This window comes from Varroa jacobsoni, unplaced genomic scaffold (genome assembly GCF_002532875.2).
Source record: "Varroa jacobsoni isolate VJ856 unplaced genomic scaffold, vjacob_1.0 contig00490, whole genome shotgun sequence".
NCBI classification, from domain to species: domain Eukaryota; kingdom Metazoa; phylum Arthropoda; class Arachnida; order Mesostigmata; family Varroidae; genus Varroa; species Varroa jacobsoni.
The window spans coordinates 112,552-132,964 of record NW_019214474.1 but is presented as its reverse complement, the minus strand read 5'-3'; the positions used below and the strand labels follow the sequence as shown (position 1 = coordinate 132,964).

Below are 20,413 nucleotides of genomic sequence, written 5' to 3'. Positions count from 1 at the left end.
GCCGATAAGTCAACAACAACATTGAGCAGACGAACAGTGTGCAAACATGGTGATGTTGCGCGGAAATGCGTGGTTAACATGTTTAGGGGCTTTTCGATGTCCCACACGCTTTGGATTAATGCCCACTCGAATGTTAAGATCACCCCGAGGACCGCGTGTAGGATCTACATTTGATGAGCGGTACAGTGACGTTTATTCGTCTAACACCTTCTTCACGCCAACTGAATTTGGTGCAGTCAGGTGAGCGTAGCCCGTATGATGTTGTCTAGTTGTTAGAAACGTATATTTGCTATGGACGCCTCGTAAACAGCTTAAAGTGCTGTAAGCTATGACTGACGTCGGCAAAATAACGTGATGGATATACATTTTTTTTTAATTTATGTACCATATGAAAGGCTTCGATCAATGCATACTAACTGTGTAATGGAACTGACTTGACGGTAGAGTAAAATTCGTTTTTGAATTATATAATAAAACTGTAAAATAATTTAAACTGGTTGTAAATATTATCGTTTAAGCTAAATCTGAATTTGTATAGACAATTCCTTTCCGCAATCGTTGTTTCTAGGTTGTATTTTTGGGGAGGGTATCTGGTAGGCTTGTTTGTTTGACTTTTTCGCAGTGAGTGAGGACAAAATTAACGTTCTGAAAACCCACATAATATGCATACACGTCACCGATCCAGCTATTCGACATTATAATGAAACACATATTCATGTCCCTCCCACCAGATTAGACAGGAATAACGTTCCACTAAAACATGGCGAGTATGAGATCAAACCTAAACATCACCTCGCGGATTCGGATGCCGCTGAGCCTCGAGTAGATACCGAGGGAATTATAGAAAAAACCGTAACCAAACTTCCCTTCACAAACGAACATGGAGACTTGAAAGATCAAGAAACAAACTCCAAGAAGTTCCAGAACGAGTCTCAAGATAAAATTAAAAAAAAGCGGGGAAGACCTCGATTGGAAAGAGAAATATCCAAAGCCGATATTCGAACCGTGAAAAAAGCACAACCAGTTAGCCCAACTGAGGCAGAGCCTAAATCCGCCTTTGAAGCCGTCAACAAAATTCGAGCGAACCTCGACTCCGAAGAGGCAAAATTAGCCAAGGCCCAGATCCGATTAGTCGACTCACAAGGATTCCGTCTTATTAAAACCGAGATCGAGCCACCGTTGAACCTTATGAACCATGAACAGATTCTACAGGTATGTGACTATACCATAACCAGCCGTCAGGTGCTGAACAATGTGTATATCGCACGAATTATGCAATGTAACTTTCATCATTTGTATGCCATAGCTCATCAATTTTTATACAAACGTAATGCATTAGCTAAAGTTAAGCAGATATAAAAGAGCTAAATTGAAAATGGCCTGTGAGGTGCATCGAATCTGGTAAGGTCTATGTAGATTCGGCAACTCCTGATTTCCTTACGCTTACCAGTTGTATAGATGAATTGTTATGAAGTTATACATTGATAAGGTTATCTGGTGCAATTCGCACATTCTAGCGTATACCTCATCATCTAAAAAATGAACCAACAAATACATTAAATAGGATATTTGGCTTTTTTTTGTTTTATTCCGATGTCGTCTTTACGTTGGAGTACTATTTAGCTTTCGTAATTGCAAGATTTCTTCCATAAATCAGTAATAATAGCGACGAAGATCTCTGTCAGTTGTGATTCTATTAGACGCACTTCAATATGATTGTCGTATTCCAGTCACTTCGTCGACGCGTTATTGTCGACACTCGGGAGGTTCTAGTTATAAATAAGCCTTACGGTATGTCAATGCACAGTGGGGGTAACATTAGTAGCAGTTCCAAATTTGCTCTCACCTCGTACCTGCAGGAACTTGCCACGTTCTTCCAAGCGGAAAAACTCTACACCGTACATCGGTTAGACAAGGAGGTTACTGGTATGATTCTAACTCTATTTATCCGTTGCTTATTTTGCTTCATTTGTACAAAGGATAAACTATATTATCATAATCATAAAAATTCATGAAAAATTACACTTTATTAACCGAACATTCGTCATATACATGCACATGGTCGTAGGTGTATTGTGTCTAGCGAAAAACCGGCACATGGCGAACGTTATCGAGACATTATTTAAGGCACATCAAGTAAAGAAAGAATATTTGGCTGTTACAAAGGGCCTTGTCAAGGAGCGACAAGGTACCATCGAGCTACCTATTGCCGTTGGTCATATAGGAGGGAAGGAACGCATGGTTATAGTGCCAAGGTATGGTAAATGACGTACTGTAGTAGAGACTGATAGATAATTTGGTGTAAAAAACGGAAAGGATTTGCTTTAATCACGGTAACAATGCATTTTTCCTCCAGATAATCATCAATTGCGATTTATTAGACACCATTTTTTTCATCTTCTTTTTCAGGCCACCTCCGGGATCTAAGAAAAGTATTCCGAAATTTTCGCAAATTTTTGAGGCACGAACTGAGTACGAAATTATTTCATGGCATAACAGTGCCGCCTACTGGAAGCTAAGACCGCTAACCGGGTACAAACACCAGCTTCGTGTTCATCTGGGTTTCGGCTTGCGGTGTCCAATTATCGGTGACCACAAATATTCACATATCAAGAAACTTGTTCCACAAAAACTTCCAGGAGACATCCTTGCCAAACTCCATGTGCGACAGCAAAAAGTACGGAGATCTATAGCACCAACAAATTTAACAACTATTCCGAGCGAGGATTCGTTTTCAATGATGACAGCGTTTCACCATTACTTAGGCTTGCTACGGCTTATAGTACAGACAGACATATTATTCGTCCGAATTTCCTTTGGCACATATCGAGCCTTGCGGTTATTGTATCACCACTAACATGATCGGTCATATTACATATATCCAAAGAGTACAAATGTTAATCATGAAGTGGAGAATAAGGAACCAGAGTTCGTGAAGGTGAAACATAATGAGTTCTAAGTCGGTTATTTATTTTTACCAATATAATATAGAGGACAATAGATTAACCAGAATAGATTGTTTAAAGCTAAATACGTGCCATCGGAGCCGGATCTCAGTTGTGTTGTGTCGCTAAATCTATACACGGTATTCGAACCATGCAATACTGAAATACCTTATTCATTTATATTTTTTCCAAACTGCAGGTTCGCGAAATCCCGTTGCATTTGCACAGTAGAAGCCTTGTCGTTCCCGGGATTCTGGCAGGCGGCCGCAATCTAGTAGCTCGTGTCAATCCGCCCAAACACTTTCAGAAGACCGTTGAACAACTTGGACTTTCGTAGACCGTGTTTATATATACTTGTACAAAACATTTTTTACTGGATTGGCTTCCTTACCGGGGCAACTTAATCGCGAAGTCGATATAACAAATTTTACTTACGCAGATTTCAATGAGTGTAGCAGGGTCTTCATTTGATGCATCTGATATCCAGTGCACCTAACGATGTTTGTTGTTGACCAAAGCGTTATGTAGAATGATTAGTTTGACAATTTAAAAATTAGATTTATAACTCGTTACGTACTTCAGCAGGTGACTACAGCCTACAGTTGGTGGTTTCGGTGTAGTGCTACACGAATAATGTACATACATTTAACGGTTACCTAAATTAATTCTAACAGGATACTGGACTAAGAACCGGGTGGAGGCAAGCTTAGCCAGTTGGAAGCTGTCCAACTTTGAGTAATGAAGTGCATGTAAGGGCTGAGCATAAAAATCACAGGATGTGTCTTATTTATTGAGAGATTTTAAATCGGTTGTTCAGAGCAACATTCTATTGCCTGATGAAAAATTACGTAACTCGTAGTACAGAATGTAAACATGAGCTAGAAATACTGTACACTAATAAATACATTTTTGAAAATTAAGTGAGGTACCAGAACAGATTTTAGGAAGCTTCTTCTGCTCTGTTACATCTTTATTTTTGTGTATGTTCGAAACCTAGAATAATGGATTTTGTTTGAAGAATAAAGGCGAACCGGAGCACGGCTAACTCACCATTTTATAAATAAAAGCGTGAAATAAAAAATGCATATTGACGATAATTGCATATTTTTCTCGAGTTTCGAGATACGATTAATAAACACCTTGAGTTCTCCTGTGCGCCAAAACTAGTATTGTCTTTTCGTATTCTGCTGGACAGTTATAATCATAAAAACTCGTATGTCCTTTCAACGCGCTAGAAGTCTTAAACTTCCATACATAAATCATCATACCTGAGGGTGGGCTGAGGTTAGCCAAATAAAACATAAAATAGTTGCTCATTGCTCGTTTTGTCACGTTCTCCTACACCTACGACGGTTTTGTATTTGCAGATGCCCACATTTGCGGCCTACCTTCGACTGATTCGAGTACATAAGTTTACTGCCAGCATTGGCAAACGGCGTTCTTCAGATCTATAGTCTGTTGCAATAACTCAACAAGCACTGTTCGATTCGACATTATTTCATTACGTTTAGTGCAAAGCGAAGTACCCTGACAGCATACGTACGACAAGGCTGTCGAACTGTAGAGCTATTTTCATTTTCTCATTACAATCATCTTTTGGTATATATTTTCTGAATTTTTATTGAACATTTGGTAAATTCAACTATCTCATATATGAGGGCTTTATCGACCGGATAATAAATTCAGAATGCTCACAAAGTTGCCGTTCTTTTAGAACAATACGACAACACTGATTCTCTATTGCCGAGCGTTACAGAGTCAACGTTACCGGACAAAATTGACTTATCTCGGATTCTAGGATAATCATCATTCCTCGTTTACTATGTGTGTACGGTGACTAGAATTCAAGAGATATTCCCAAGACTTTTGAGAATCTTTTTTTTCTAACTCCGGAACTAATTCCGGAAGTTTTCTCTAACTTTCTCGTAACGAAAATCCGTCTACCATTGTCGCAAAACATGCGAATACTAACTGAAAGATAAATTAATTTAGACGTTCTTCATTAAAAAAAGGATATAAATTTGTAAAAATAAACATTTTACCCTTAGATATTCAAACATAGCTTTTCCTATTGGTCTCCTAGGAGCTGTTAGGTGTCGAGGTCGGAGAAAAGCGTATTAGAAACATAATCTAAAATAGGACTTCTAAAATGCGGGCTAAAAATCTCAAAATAACCCAATATGCGTCAACTTTAAAATGAGTAGATTGATAAAAGTAAACAAAGGCAATAAAGAATCATCCTAAAGGCCGTGTAACTTGAATCGTCTATAAATAAACTTTCGATTGACACTACCGAGCAATGCATGTGACAGACAAATATGTCGCATGAAACTAAGGAGTCAAGTCGTTTTCGGGCCGCTGACGTCCCACCTTGTTTGCTTCTGACAAACTGGCAAACAGCTAAGCCAAATCAATGGTTCAAAATAATGAAAATACTTACGCACAATTTACTTTTTTTCGCCACACACACATTCACATCGTTTATTTTCGAGACAATTTGACATCATTCTCGTTTTAACGACTTTCCAATGATCATAGTAATAATACTACAGCAATTTCTACTAGTCTCCTCCACTATTATCAGTATCATGATCAACATTATCCCCGTAATCATTGCTCGCATAGATTATGATGTAGATTCGTCGGTTGAAGAAACGTTTGTTTTTCGATATCCTTCGTGTGAGTGTTGTTCTTCGCCATTTTGCCCCCATTCTACACCTAGATAGATGTATCTTATTAGATTTCTTTTTATATAAATATATACATTTGCGTTTGCATAACAGCCACTTTTCCGACCAATTTTCCAGGCGGTATCGACCGAGAAACTTTATTTTCGTCTTCATTACAAAATGGGATCACCATGAAATTATTTGCTGACTGTTATATAAACCTTTTATCCCTTTAATTGACTTAAGTTCCAAATAATGAAATATCCACAAATTAAAAAAGTCAAGGTAGCTGCAAAGTCCACAGCTGATAGCAGGCTAGATTCGCAGAAATTCTTTTTTTCTGGTACAAAATTCTGCGGTTGACATAGACTTCCACTGTTCGCCGTAAGTTCAGTTGTCACCTGATTATTCCAAGCGGGCGATTCGTGTAATTGGGCAACATGTCGTTTGTTACGTTTTTCACTCATAAAAAAACATTTAAGTATTTTGATTATACATTGGAACGTCTTTTTTCTGAAACCTATATATTACGAAGCGTATCTTCTTCGTAATAGGTGAGGCTGTCCTGATCCTCTTCTAATTTTTTCTAATAATGTTTTATTATGTTACAATTTATGCTGCTCTTAGTCAAAGGTTGTTAACGTGACAAAGAATATTGACCCTCTACTTATATCTTTCGATTCGTGTTCTTCAGTCCGTTTGGTGTACGTACATATAAAATATCTTGTGCTTAATATTCTCTCGCGTATTTCTGAGTTCATGTTACAGTGAACATGTTTAGATATAGTAATTGCAGCTATCAAAGTGAGTTAATGGTAATAATGACAGGGACAAATAGTTCAATTATGATATTTATAAGACTCAATTCAGGTAGTTTATATGTTGATTTCATTGGTTTAATACAAAACAATTTTCAATCATTTTACTCCAAACCATAAAGACATACTATATACCTACCAAGAGCGAAAAAGGTTTTACATTTTCATCCAACTACGAAATAGTAAACGACTGTTAACTACGCACTTAGACATGTCCATCAATCAAACGGGTGACAAAACCTCACTTAACAATATCTATATTCAGTATCAGATATTGCTGGTTAGGATGCAGTCAACAGACCCGGCAGCTTAAACATCGAAAATAATAATTTACTATTGAAAAAAACAAATCAGTAGAGACTAAAGCCTTCAATTCTAAAAAGCACGTATATATGTATATAATTAAGAAAGGCAGTTTTTGCAAGACTCGCTGTTGTTGTCCTAACGCGAATATAACACGCTTTAGCGTCAGAATGTTTTTGCAATAAAACTACCCAGAATGAACTATGCTGCTAAGCCTAAGTAAGAAACAGCGCACTTGTCGCCCAGCTCTAGTTTCAACATAACAGCAGAGATTGACAATCCTAGTTTATAAAAATATCTGCACGCGCTTCCAGTAGTCTTGATTTCGCGGATCAATACGTCTATATGTAGTATTCTTCTCATCTTGAGTAACTCGTCACTATTGGGAGAATTAGCAATCAAAAACTGAGCCTTCGTTGTATTGTACATATTTAGTTTGACCCCCAATTTTACACATTTGGAAGTACGTCGTTTTCCCTTATATCACAACACGTAATAGTTAGTAACATACTGGGACATGTTAACCTTCTTATTCTGAGGTTCTGGAATTTTTTGGAAAGTTTTTTCCGTTTCGTTATAAGCCAGTCAAATGAGTTGAACTTACAAAAAAATCGCCTCAATCACTACTACGGTAGCTACTCTTCAAGTGAATTTACATACTAAAGACGTAGCCCACGTAATCTTATAATCTATAATAGTTCTTGTTTGTGCCATCTCCATTTTCGTTGCCTGCCTCTGCTTACCTTTAACCCCCCAGTTCTAAGTCAGATCGGTTTTATCTCTAGCGGTACAAGTCGGTTTCGGCCACTGAGTCCAGTCAAACCGTACATTAAACCGTCTTCACTAGTTGACTTCTCTGTCGAGGGGTTCCTCTCTAGCTTTATATCACTTAGTAACTTGTTGCTTTCCAGTTTCCTCTCTTCAGTTGCCTTTCCGCCAACGCTAATGTGGACTCTATGATTCCAGCTATCACTGCTACTGCCGCGGCTTTGCTTGTTATATCTTTGTAGCATGCTTATAATAACGTATCTCACTATTCAGCCTTCTGTCGCTTGCTTTGGCTAGTCACGACTGCTGCACTTAATGCTGGCGCTGCTGTGATCTTCTCGTCGCTGCGGCCATTCGAATCGACCTTTCGGACGAATATCTTTCGCGCAGAGGATTTTTGACTCGCTTTAATTGATTCCACATCGTCCTCTTTGTCCCGTTGTATCTTTGGGGTCGATTCGAGCGGCGCTTGATCGCCATCGTCGAGGTTAAGTCGGCGGGCGCTGTCAAAATATACAATACCCTTACAACGATTGGCGTGCTTTGCGAGGAGCTCTCGGAACACAGGCAGTGTTAAGGGTGATGGTCGGAAATGCTCGAACAGTTGTTCAGCATCACGTCTCGGCATCTGCATAGCCAGCCAACACAAGCGGTAGAAAGCTTTCTGCGTGAGCACAGGGACGGCTGACGCTTTGACGCTTCCGTCGTCCGTAGCTCCAGGCTCACGACCGACGACGTCATCATTGCTATTGGCTATGATACCATTAATATTAATTGAAGGAGAAGCTGTAGAAGTAGCTAGACTACTTGTCGTATGGTTAGTGATGACGACGGGCTCACCGCTGAGACACTGCAGACATATGGAAACCATGAAAAGATGGTTGGCGTTAGAAACAGTCAAGATTGATGTTTGCTCTCGTTCAGGTGTTAGGCCTATATACTGGATTTACAGTAAATTTAAAAGAACTTAGACAAGAAAGGAACGATCTGACAGTGGTTGGATGCGAAACATCCTTACTCAGAAAGCATATCACTGTTAGAGTATTAATTTATTCACGTATGTTCTTTATGTTAAAATCATTTGAGTAATACTATTCGCGTATTGCCGACTACCACCAAGGTAAAATCTATTTTATGTGGGCCGAATGTGGAGTTCAGTCCCGATACTTGAACTTCACTTCGTCGAGTTACTAGCTTCATCGGAATTGCTATTTTCCATTTATATCCCTCCCCAAACCAACTTGGACTTTTTTTCAATAGTACTACAGATTAGCAGGAAAGAGGCCACCAAATTAACAGGCCGATGCCACTTCAGTCGATTTATATTAGTCGCATATTTGGGCACTACGGGGTGGCTTTACCTCAAAATGCGGTTACCAACCCTGAATGCAGATTCGCCGTCCCGGTTTGCGAGATGCAATGCTGCCAGCAGAACTCGTGGATCGACTTGAACTTGTTGGGCCGTCTCTTGATCAGTGCCATTATCTTTGTGGTGCTCGTCAACCCTATAGACGTCCTCCTCCATTTCGAGGATGTCAAAAAATTCCTTGGCCACTTCAGACGGACGTACGCCCAATGCGGCTAACAGTTCAGAACGCGTCAGCCGTCCTGATGGACGTCCGGCTCTTTCCGTTTCAGTAATTAAGGAGCTCACTTTTGCAATGTCCAATGAAATCTGGTCAGGTATCAGGCTAAATCGAAAAATCAATCAAGCAAATCAAATAGAATGCAAACAGACATGGCGCCCTAGGTCGGTTTCGGTTAAGATTTTCAGTGTCATTCTTAATATTTCGAGAAGCCAGCAACTGCTATACATTAGTCATAAGTTCTTGAATGTAAGTCCTTCGAGTTTCGGAAGGAATAGTTTATTGCCAATTTCAAGTTATAGGTGTCAGTTTTAGAAAGGCGACGCTGATTATCAATTTCCCTTTACTTGGAATTTACGACGTGGACTGCCCAAAAGTACTGACTTCTTAATTCCTGTATTAAGAAAACTACAAGTAACTATCTCTTATGCTTTGATTAATGCGCTTTTCCTTTTGAATCTTTGCCTGCCTGGCCTATTCTTAAAATGTTCGATAATATGAAAAGCAAAAGACACATTGTCTTACCCGCTCTTGGCTCTGAACTTGAGCAGTTTTACTATAGCTAGCGTATGATGTGGCTGACGTACATCCCCTGTATCAAGAAATCGAAGGTCATCGTAACCAAATTCGGTCGTACCAACTCCCAGCGCTGCAGCCATTAACTGACGCACGTTGTAGGCAAACAGACCAGGATCCTTGCATTCGGCTGCTGACGGTCTGTAGACGGGCAGGTACTCGATAACCATTCGGGTTTGCCATTGGCATGTAGTCAGCCACATCGTCTTCAAAGCGCTTGGCCCATCCCAAGTCCATGTTAAAGTGTTCTGGAAGGATGAAACGCCTAAATTCATTAGCGTACCTAGAAATAATTGCCTTAATTAACGTATTAGGTAACACGAAGAGCTTTAAGTAATATTCGGTATTTGCTACCAGAGCAAAATAAAAGAAAGTTTTAGGAATTTTAAAAATACACCCGTCGTCAGCAAACAGAGAAGCAGTGCGTGTTTTCGTAAAAAAGACTGCAGTGGATATTTTAAGTTTATAATGATTCATGGCAGTTGAAGCCTTTCATTAATTATCTTTCCATTGGTACAACTTATAATAATTTTTGAGAGGACTATATCACAAACTCAAAAGGAAATTTATTATCTAACAGTATGTGTGTAAACTAACTGTGTTACTACAGATTATAACTGAATTTCTCCAAGCAGAATTCATGTCGCGGCTAAGAGCCGTCCATCGGAGTGTTATAATCAAAACAGTAAAAACAAAAAAGTAATACCAAAAATGCGTTTTTGTGCAACTTTGTCGTTCTTGTGGGTTTGTTCAGTAGTGATCTTACCAATTTGTTGGGATATCGGATAAGCACGGGTTGTACCGGGACCCCGGCGCTAAATGCACCCTGCTTAAATTTGAGCAGGACACTACCATTGGAGCAAGTGCCCTCTGGAAAGATAACAATCTGCGACCACGGCTCTTGTGAAGTGGCGCGATTTTTTATCTCGGACAATGTCGTCTGTCGCGATTCCTTGCTGCTTCGCTTCACAAACACTGGCTGAATGAAACGTAGAATTGCTAGAAATAGCCAACACAAAATCCCGTTAAAGACTCAAAAAGCATCTGTAATCAGCTTTTTCTATGCAGCTAGTAAATGTCCTATTAGAAGCAAAAATCATTTGACTTCCCTTGATTTTTTTCCTAGCATGTTGGTGTGGTCAATGTCTGCTGTACCCTCCTCTAAGTGTAACTCAATTGTTCATGAGATACCTCAAACGTTATTCGGTCTGTACAAAGCAACTGAGCATAAGTGGACTTACATGTTGTGTGTGTGTGTGTGTGGACACACACAAAGAAAAAAACTGAAGATGTAATAGTCATTTAAGAGGTTCATTGGATTTCAAGGTAGAGGCATTTTAGAGTAATGTTCACCGTTTCTTAATGCACATCGACATTATTGTACAATGGAAAGAGTAGTGATATTGCTACTATAAAGTATCAAAAATAAATTCTGTTGCAACGCTAGTGTCCACTAACCCGAATATTATGGTACATCGTAGGACACCTATCTGCTCTGAGAAGCCCTACTTTTAACGGTTAGTGATAAACAAAAATTGTTTTCAACCCGACACCTGCTGCCTATAAGCCTGTCTGATAAACCTCCCTTGGACAAGATTTATGTTCGAATTTTATTCGCCAATTATAAATGAAAGCTGAAGTCAAGTCAGCTGTTAAGAAGTGAAAAATAAAAATGATCTTTGTGAGAAGCGCACGCCACCAATTCGTTTCTCTGTCTGATCGACTAAAACGAGATAAACCTAACGACGCTTACTGGAGATAACGACGGTTCCTGTCTCATCTCGAATAACGGCCGATGGCACGGGACTATTGGCGATTACTGTCACGAAATCGTAGAACGATGAATGCGGTCCAGCTACGAGGATAGGCGCTTCGGTCGGACGTGCCCGCTCTCCACGAAGCTCTACCCGTAGAAGAAATGTGCGGAACGCCCAGAATACCATCGTGCGAACTTTCTCGCGCCATTCTCTGCGCGGAGCAACGCGTCGAGAAAGGATATGCAGGATTACGGAGATGGACAGTTGTCAAAACGGACGTGAGCGAAAACCGAACAACAGTAAGCGAGGAGAAATAATGATTTATCAGCAGAAAACATTCCATGATTTGCGACGTTTTAAACGTTGGATATGCAGAACAGCGACGGTTCCATAGTGGAAGGTGTTATGGTGACCGCAAATAACAAACACGGAGAGATGGATCGTGCCGTTAGATCAAGTTAATAGTGTTAGCCTATTATCTCAGCCGTACAAGGATACTCGTTATTTAACAGATCGTCAACTGCTTAAATCGAGTTAGCTGAACTATCTGACGTTTAATATATGGGATGAAAAAAAATCTATCAAAAAAAAGTGGCTAGAAAACCCATGGAGAGAACCAAATCGGAGACTGCGGCAGGCGAAATCAGTTTGAAAGATGCAATGCTACGGGCTGAAATAGCAAAAGATAGGCTCTCCTGACCACATCTGACATACGTCTGACAATGCATTAAACGCCAACACACGTCGTGCACTAAACAGATTCGTTTTGGTGGCGATAGAATTCCAAGTAGCATCGTCGTTTCAACCATCGTCAAACAACCGGAGTATGCTAACAAATACAGATTTTGGGTAGTCAAGCCACTTAAGGCGACTGGCATACCACACGTCGACCGAGTGCAATAAATCGTAATAAAATAAACCATGCAAGTTATGTGTTTTCGCGTGCAGAAAAAATCAAGGTAACCTTCTCGACAACGCTTCAAAGGCAGAGTCGAGAAGTTTGTAACATTAAATGAGCCAAATCATGCTTCAGACGTACCTCGGCCCACTTCGGTAAACTACAAATTACCTATCGTATATGTGTTTGTAAGCTTCTAAATTTCGTCACCCATGTAATTTTACCATTAGATCTAACAAACTGCTCAGTGAAATCTTTTTACATCTTAGTAAAGGTTATTAGGGTGTATAGAGATTCTTTGCAAATGTCCGAGTTGTACCTTTGAGATCTCTGTGAAAAGAAAACATTGGACAATAGCAATCACAACCGTTCCCTGCTCTCATTGCCTATTTCTTCGTTTCCCTTAACGTAGTTTGGGTCAGACATATCTGGTTGTGAGCTGCCCTTATTGGTATCGAAAGCATGCAGGAAAAAGAATGCAGCGCGACTTAATATACTCCAACAGTTTAATATACATATAAAGGAAGCCACTTACTTCCGAGTAGCGGGATATACTTCGACTCGAGTTTCGTACAGGGAGCCTGCCCTCCGGAAAGCAGAACGATGACCCCATCAAGGAATGAGTGATGCGGGCCACATACCAGAAGGGGAGCTTGGGACCGGGGGGCTCTTTTCCCCTTGAATTCCCACACGAGGCCACCCCACACAAACATCTGACGCATCACCCCTGCAAAGAGTGGATGCCAATACCTTCTGCATGGCGACCGGCAAAAATGAGGCAACAACCAGGAGCGTAAGACGAAGAGAACAATGCAACATTGGTTGCCACCCCGGACAACAACGCCAACCGCAACAACATGGTTGCAGACAAAGACGGTTAAAGGTAGGTTGATACAGTTTGGCCCGAGAAGGATGAAATAGTAGAAAAAGTAGATTTCGGTATCGACGTAAATAGAGAAGTATTTGCAAAGAAATAATAGAATTGGGGCAATTAAAAAGGGCATTGTAGACATGTGATATAAGTGAAACGTTATGCGTATCGATGTGTGTTTTTTGCGTGTGGAACATTATCATGTTTAATTTTCAGTGCGCAATGACGATTGCGGGCGTTGCCCATTGCGAATTGCGAAAAGTGATCCGGCGAATATGGTCAGTCACGAGGGGTAGTGGCGGGGGTGAGAGTATTTCCGTTGTAAAACGCAGTTATCGGGATGGTGCCACCGGTTGGATCAACGGGATAAGTAGGCCAAGGATAGTCCGCAACAGCATTCCGAAGGTGACAAACCGAGGAGGGCGACGAGAGAAGAAATAAGCATATGGACAGGCTTAATTTTAGGCTCGAAAAAACTTAAACGAAAAGAAATATTATATAGGTGATCAATAAGGCTTTTAATGGTACGCTTAATTTAATTGCCAAACTAGGATGCACAAATAAGGATAGGGAAAATCTTCACATTAAAATTATGTAGCGAAATGCATCAAAATGCAGTATTTTTATTATATGATAGCAAAACCCATGCGAAATGTATTCATGGCACAGATAAAATAGTCGTACTGATACATTGTTTACTCTAAAATGCTATAGGGTGTACTCATTGGCAGTGCAGTATCAATGAAAAGAAAATAAGTGGACAAATTTTGAGGCGAAACAGTATAAGAAACAGAAAACGAAAAACAAGGGAACTGGGGCTTCGGCAGGCTTCTATAGAATTTTGGGAAAAACAGCAGATCATAAATCTGTCACGCGTTCGAGTTCTACCGGCAAAGTCGATTTTAGTTCTACGTACAAAGGTACTACGAAAAGCTAAATTAACAGAATTGGTTACGAAATTTGGCTATACCAAACGAACCAACAAATAAATGGTTGATATAAAATACAGATAATAATATTATGCAGGAAAGATCTACACTGTACACTAGATCTAATCTAAAGTTAAGCACTTACTATTCGAAATAAAAATGCGACGTATAGTTATGATTCGTTATTTCACTCCCTGTTTCAACGACACGTGCTTGACTACGACTAATAATATCTTTGAAAAATGCCTAATTACCTATTGCGCTAAAAATCATAGTACAAGTTTAACCTTGTTAGCAATACATGACATAAATAAGAATATTTTTAACAATACGAAATTATGTTAATTGCATCTTTTCGCAAGTCATCTTTCTGTATTTATGTGATAAAGTAAAACATTGAAGCTTTATGGTCTTTTAGCAAAAATGAAGTGATTTGAACTCTACTTTAAAAATATTACCTTGTAAATAACAAATATCCCAGCTATCAAAAATAACTCGTGAGATGGATATATGTTTTATGTAAGATTCAGGAATAAGTATGGTATGCTCATCGACTCTGATTAATCTAGCCATAGTGACAGTTCTACAACACTTGCCTACGCCAGCCTTGAATGGGCTTGGACTCGAGTTCCTGTTCCGAGTATCCCAACAGTCCCACGAAGCAGCCCAGCCAAGTAAGGAAAAGGAAGAACAACACAAGGAGCACTCTGAGTGGGAATATCAGCACCGTCATAAACGCCACCTAAAGCCAGAGAAAGAAAAATTAGAGACAACGTCGAGAAACCTTAGTTTACCTATCCGACTTCTAACGGATTTAAAAATACTTCTCGATATATTATTTATTAAGATCAATGCAGGGTTATGTATAATGAAACGAAGAAACAAAGAGCGACTCAAGGCCGAATGACTTAGATGCGTCTGAGCAAGGGTGGATATTCGTGATTTCGGGTGGAAGAAAAAGCAAGCTTAGTCGAATCTGAATTTAACTTATCAGCCCTGCAGACGAGCAGATAATTTAGAAATCGATCGCCCCAACATTGCAGGTCAACAAATACATACAAACAAGAAATAGACCACAAGCACTGTAAAGCGCACGTTTTCATACACATACTAGATGTCTACCGGGTCATAGAACTTCTAATGTCATTGGCTTTTCCACCCTTTATGACTTTTCCCCTTAGCCTTCTGACGCTAAACATCCTAGATGACACATAGTTACAGTCTGTAATGTAAACGCAGAATTGAATTAGCAGATCATGATGCAACTACTCAAATGTCATAAACCCACTGAAATTGATCTTCCGTCTTGTTATCTAATGGAGGAGTTTATAAGCGTTTGCTACTTGGTGGCCTTTTTTCGCTATTTATATTTATACGTAAAATAATGTCTGGCCCATAAAGTTAGCGGCCTAATTTCATGAACCAGTTCCTTCAGCAAATCTCATCACTTCGCTAAGGCAGTGTGAGTACTGCCGAAATGCTGACTATTGCTCCGCGTTGTTTTTGATATCAAACACGCCATAAATAGAATTATATTCTATTTAAATGTGTTTCAATTTTTGCTGAATTCAATTCAGACCTTGTAGTTTAGTATGGTTTAGCTTATTTTTACTGTGAAGCCTAAAACACTTAAAAATTAGTTTCATTGAAAGTTTGAGATAATAACTATGAGTGATAATTACATGCGCTTCCACGTATGGTTTTCACAGAATGTGTAACCCTGTTAAAATGTCGGAAAAAGCTTGTCCAAATAAAATGTTACCTAACTTTCAGGTATACTTTTATCTAGAGTATCAATTATTTCTTCATAATTTAAAATACTTTCGCATCCCGCGAAATATTTACGGCATGCGCAAAACTTGGAACCGCTGCCATATTGCTATATTTTATCTTAATTAAAAACATGAGCTAACTAGAATTATTGAAAGCAGCTCGACTCTGCGTATATTGGTAACCTGGTGTCGAAAGGAGCTGCTTTGCTACTCTGGTTAATTTCTGGGGTACAATGGTAGCGTTTGTTCCCTTTCTAGGGGCCCGAAACTAGCTCCGCAGTAAAAAAAGAATAAGCCGAAACTCGAATGCATCATCCCTCGTCAGCCAACGTCTGAGTGATAACAGCTAAAAATCAAGACGCGTACGTATATGCTGCGATCTGAGCTGCCTTTAAGCAAGCCGGAAAAATTAAACCAGATTTATTTGTCTGCCTACATCCTATTTTGGCATAGATGAATGCTTTGCACCATCTAAGTGCCGTTCTCAAACAACCCTCACCTGTACTGCGAACCAAGATGTAGTATACAAAATATATGAGTTCACGTTCATGTTAAAGGATTCTCATTAAACCTTTTACCTTTATCTTGTCGGCCGCCGTTAAATGTACCCGGAAGTAGAAGGGGTTGGGTACTTTGGGCGGGATAAATTCTGATCCATTGCTAAAATCCGACGCGTCCGAAGAGCTAGCGCTCCTCAGGTGTCGTACTTGCTGCTTTTCAGTGATTCCTGTGACCGGCAGGGAACCGGTAGTCTTTGAATCATCTGAAAATAGTTAACACGAAACAGGCCGATATTACCGGCGTAACGCAATGGCCAGCCAGTTGGGATGGGCGCTATTGCATTAGACTATAACTTTAGCGTCATTCAACATATGCATGGCTATTTCTTCTTTTGTTGTTTGCTAAATGTTATCAGAACGTATAGCAGCGATTTACTTTTTCGGTTAAATGTGGACAACTGTGCATTTAGCTCATGTGTCGACTAGACGCGTGCTCAAAGATGCTATTACACTGGTGATTTCTGTATGGTTCATGACTATACAATCGTACTCTCTTCATTTTTATCGATGCCCCTGTAACTTGTGTGTTCGTTAATCAGAAGCTCTCAATGCCACGTGCAATGTTTTGACAATCTTCATTAATGTGGTTTTGATGAAGCATGCTTTTCGAACGAAACGATACCTTAATTAGAAGTTCCGGATCTGAAAAGTCGACTTGGTTATCCTGTTTCGTACTCGTTACTTCCCAGCTTAACATAATTACACGTTATGAACAAAGTAATGAAAAATCATCCTATTAGCAGTTAACATATGTAAGACAGGTGACAGAAGATTCTAAAACAGATCTTCTTCCTTAGTCGTCTCTTAATGGAAGATCATGAGATACCTTCAACTGGCTCACATTCGTTGTTGCTCCAAACTATCAGTAACAGTCGAGAAAAGGGAATGGCCAGACGAAATTCAGCAGCCTCCGTTGTCGTTCAAATTAAACTATCATGATGTGACTTGTCACGTTCAACTTAAATAAATTCGAGAGAACTTGCGTATTCGTTGCGTAAGGAGGACACACGAAACACAAAGCAATATACAAGAAGTGCTCCATTAGTTCGTCAGATTCAAATGAGGCGTGTATCGCTCATCTTTAGCCGGCCATCGTTCAGCTGTCTGCTTAACATTGGATATTTTCATTTGCGTCGTACGTATCCAGTACCTGATGATATGGAGTCCACGGAGGCGTAAATAGTAGACGCTAAATCTCGCTTATCAACATGAATTAAGTCAACTAAAGTATTTCGCAGAGAGCATAAATATGTTGGACATAGGTGCTAGGTTATAATGCAACCTAGTGTCGCGTTTCACGCCGATTGTTGGAACTTGAAAACGTGCGGCAACTTGTAAGCTGGCACAAAATAGTTAAGCAAACGGGAATAGTACGGACAAAACGTATCCTATATTTCTATTGGACATCTTACATTTACAGTCGTCTTAAAAGCTGCATCTATTCATGTTTACATCTATTTATCATGCGTAACTCATACACACTAGTAAAAGCAGTAGCCATTACATTACGCCGTAAGCTTCCTATAAAACCGAACACGAGGTGAATCTAACAAAGCAAATTGGTAAAATGGCCAGAATCTACCCTAGTCGAGTTTACCTGTTTCTACCATGATGGCTAATCTTTACATATGAATTGAATCTTAATCTCCTGACGTTTTCTACTAACCGTAAATACTTTAAAAGCGTGGGCTCGTATTAATTTTTGGGCCAATGACAAACGCGCAGTAAATCTTTAGGAAAGATAACCTATCCGCGACACGATTTTGAAGTTGTATTGCGTACTCAGCCGGGCCTACATTTTACGATCAGATTTGATATTAACATACCATGCTTCCTATCTGCTAAGTCTACTTATCAACCTTTCCTGCTCTTAATGACAACAATTTAACTAAACTTAATTCACAAAACATTGTCAGTTACATATCCTACCGTCAAGCAAGCGGTTGATCTTAACACAGTAAATAAGCAGGGTAGTGCCGCAGCAAACGCTGAACAGAAACGGCGCCGCTATTAGCCACACTGTCATTTTTCTCTGTACCGTGCAGCCACAGTTTCAACATTACACTCCGACAAGAAATTTACTAATGCTACAATATCACAGACACAGAGTTGAAAGCACTCTACTAGCATGCGTCCGTTATCTGCGTTCGGGACAAAGATTGCTGGATAGGAAATTAGAAGACAGTAAACATTCATCATGAATACTATTACCCTTACGGGTTCGTCGGTAGCAATCGCCTTCCAGAAGCGTGTTTCTCGCGAGATAACACATCGTCTCTTCACACCAAAAGCTCGCAGCTCTTCCCTTGAAAATGGACTTGCATCTTAAAGAATGCTCTTATCTACTGTGTCGCTCTTTGTCATCCATAGACGACCAGTTTGGTAACGGAGACGCGTGCTCTAACTAGACATCAACTAACAGACTGCACACAGGCACACATAGGCCCGAACAAATGGACGCAATTTTCATTGCAAAAGTAGCAAAGACAAAGAAATACACATACCTGTTAGATCATATTATCATCTAAAAGCAACTTGAGACCAGCAGCTCGCAGACTACAGAAGCTTTCACAGTCGTGTCTTATAGGTACCGCTGCGTCTAAAACAATGTATAACGTTAAAACAATGACTGACCGGCCACACCAATTTACCACTGACATACCATCACCGCAGACGTCAGGAACAGATTCGAGCAACGTCATGTTATAACGCTGAACAGGTGTTAACCTGTGTAAAGTTTAATTTCCAGCTCCACAACAGAGATCGGTCCAATTAGGTCACTAATGTTTGCTTAGGGAAAGATCGCGGAATTTCGGACTGAGTGTGATTAGAACAGGTGTTGAATCAACGATTTGAACATAGGGATTGTATACGATATTCGCGTAGGAAATGGAAAATTAAATATATTGAAAGTTAAGGCTGTGCGATAGAAACTTTTAATCTTGACTTAGCGAATCGGTTACGACATCAGGTAAATCCAAGCCGCAGTCAAACACAGACCCAATGCCTTAACAAAGGTTCAGAACAGCGGATAGTTCCAAAATAGCAACTTGCGGAGATTTCAATGGCTACTAAGAACAAATTCTTACTTGTTACGTAGCATCGGCAACATTAAAGTAGTTACTCGAAAGCAAACATCATGCTACCATAATAACGAGATATTAAAGTAATATCACCTCCACAATAAATAAATAAAAGATTACCACATGATACATTTTTAGCTGATGCATACTGGGACTCTCGCGGTCGATCCGACGAACCAATCTATATTTCACACGCGTTAACACTCTTAGATTATAAATTAGCAAGCTAATCTAATCAAGCACCCATCCATTGCAAAGATAGAACACTCAATCAGCAACTCGTTTCGAAAAAAGAGACAAAATCGTGCGTCTTTAACAGGGATGTGCCAAAAAGGGTGAGTATAGCATCAGCAGTTCTGTGGTCCTTCCCGTCAAAAGGTAGAAGTCGACTAACGATGGGCAATGAGGCTGGCTGCTCACCTGCAGCACAGATAACAGGCGATCTCATCCTCGCTGTGCAACTGGAACAATTTGATAGTGGCCTATTGGCGGGTACCTGTTAATAACTGCCAGCGTAGGCTTCCTAGTCACACAACGACTTGTTGTGATCACCCTATTAATTAGTTCATCTCGCAATGTGGTCTCTCAAATTGTGTGCGAGGAAGACAATACAGCAGCAGTGTTCTTTTATCAAAGCATGGTCAGACTAGTAACCGAGCGTCGCATTCTCGGCCCATTACCCTAAAAAGGCGAAGCATTTTTTAACTAGCAACAAGAAACCCACACGCACCACACACGGCTGTGAAATGTCTTCCGCCTTTGAAGTGCACCATCCATGGCCTCCTACCCTTGTGGCCTTCTGCGACTGAGTCATCACCGTTCTCGTCGTGCTTTAGGGTTGTTGGTGTCCAGGGCCGATTATGAAGGCAACTGTTATC

The 20,413-nt window shown here is 40.0% G+C and overlaps 2 protein-coding genes across 10 annotated transcripts in view; one reads left to right on the top strand and one right to left on the bottom strand.

Moving 5' to 3' along the window:
• Window positions 1-2: 2 nt before the first annotated feature.
• Window positions 3-4,108, top strand: LOC111271282 (pseudouridylate synthase RPUSD4, mitochondrial). Of its 3 annotated transcripts, none has more exons than XM_022851993.2 (6): window positions 3-240; window positions 732-1,212; window positions 1,860-1,926; window positions 2,069-2,255; window positions 2,410-2,677; window positions 3,145-4,108. In XM_022851993.2, the coding sequence occupies exons 1-6, from the start codon at window positions 47-49 to the stop codon at window positions 3,280-3,282; spliced, it is 1,335 nt and encodes a 444-aa protein (XP_022707728.1). In that variant the 5' UTR covers window positions 3-46; the 3' UTR covers window positions 3,283-4,108. The 3 variants fall into 3 exon arrangements, with proteins under 3 accessions (XP_022707728.1, XP_022707726.1, XP_022707729.1); XM_022851991.2 differs by having other exon boundaries at window positions 4-240; window positions 1,731-1,926; XM_022851994.2 differs by having other exon boundaries at window positions 29-240; window positions 737-1,212; window positions 1,731-1,926.
• Window positions 4,109-5,391: 1,283 nt separating this feature from the next.
• LOC111271280 (lysophosphatidylcholine acyltransferase 1) overlaps window positions 5,392-20,413 on the bottom strand; it is a 38,070-nt gene continuing 23,048 nt past the window's right edge. For 2 of the 7 annotated variants that reach the window (XM_022851981.2, XM_022851990.1), the window contains exons 4-11: window positions 16,471-16,655; window positions 14,717-14,862; window positions 12,856-13,073; window positions 10,432-10,664; window positions 9,615-9,913; window positions 8,885-9,194; window positions 7,479-8,353; window positions 5,392-5,663 (exon numbers count right to left, since the gene is read on the bottom strand). In XM_022851981.2, coding sequence (XP_022707716.1) covers window positions 7,769-8,353; window positions 8,885-9,194; window positions 9,615-9,913; window positions 10,432-10,664; window positions 12,856-13,073; window positions 14,717-14,862; window positions 16,471-16,655 — 1,976 coding nt within the window. In that variant the 3' untranslated portion in view covers window positions 5,392-5,663; window positions 7,479-7,768. Of the gene's footprint in view, window positions 5,664-7,478; window positions 8,354-8,884; window positions 9,195-9,614; window positions 9,914-10,431; window positions 10,665-11,418; window positions 11,634-12,855; window positions 13,074-14,716; window positions 14,863-16,470; window positions 16,656-18,381; window positions 18,629-18,669; window positions 19,247-19,955; window positions 20,004-20,413 lie in introns of those variants that run through there. The other 5 variants (XM_022851988.2, XM_022851986.2, XM_022851984.2 and 2 more) reach the window with 5 other exon arrangements.

Excerpts from the sequence above, each read along its gene's own strand:
- LOC111271282 (XM_022851991.2), top strand. The coding sequence starts at position 47 with ATGGTGATGTTGCGCGGAAATGCGTGGTTAACATGTTTAGGGGCTTTT. Across the intron at positions 1,213-1,730 it reads ACCATGAACAGATTCTACAG|TCACTTCGTCGACGCGTTAT; the intron begins GTATGTGACTAT and ends GTCGTATTCCAG. Across the intron at positions 1,927-2,068 it reads GTTAGACAAGGAGGTTACTG|GTGTATTGTGTCTAGCGAAA; the intron begins GTATGATTCTAA and ends ACATGGTCGTAG.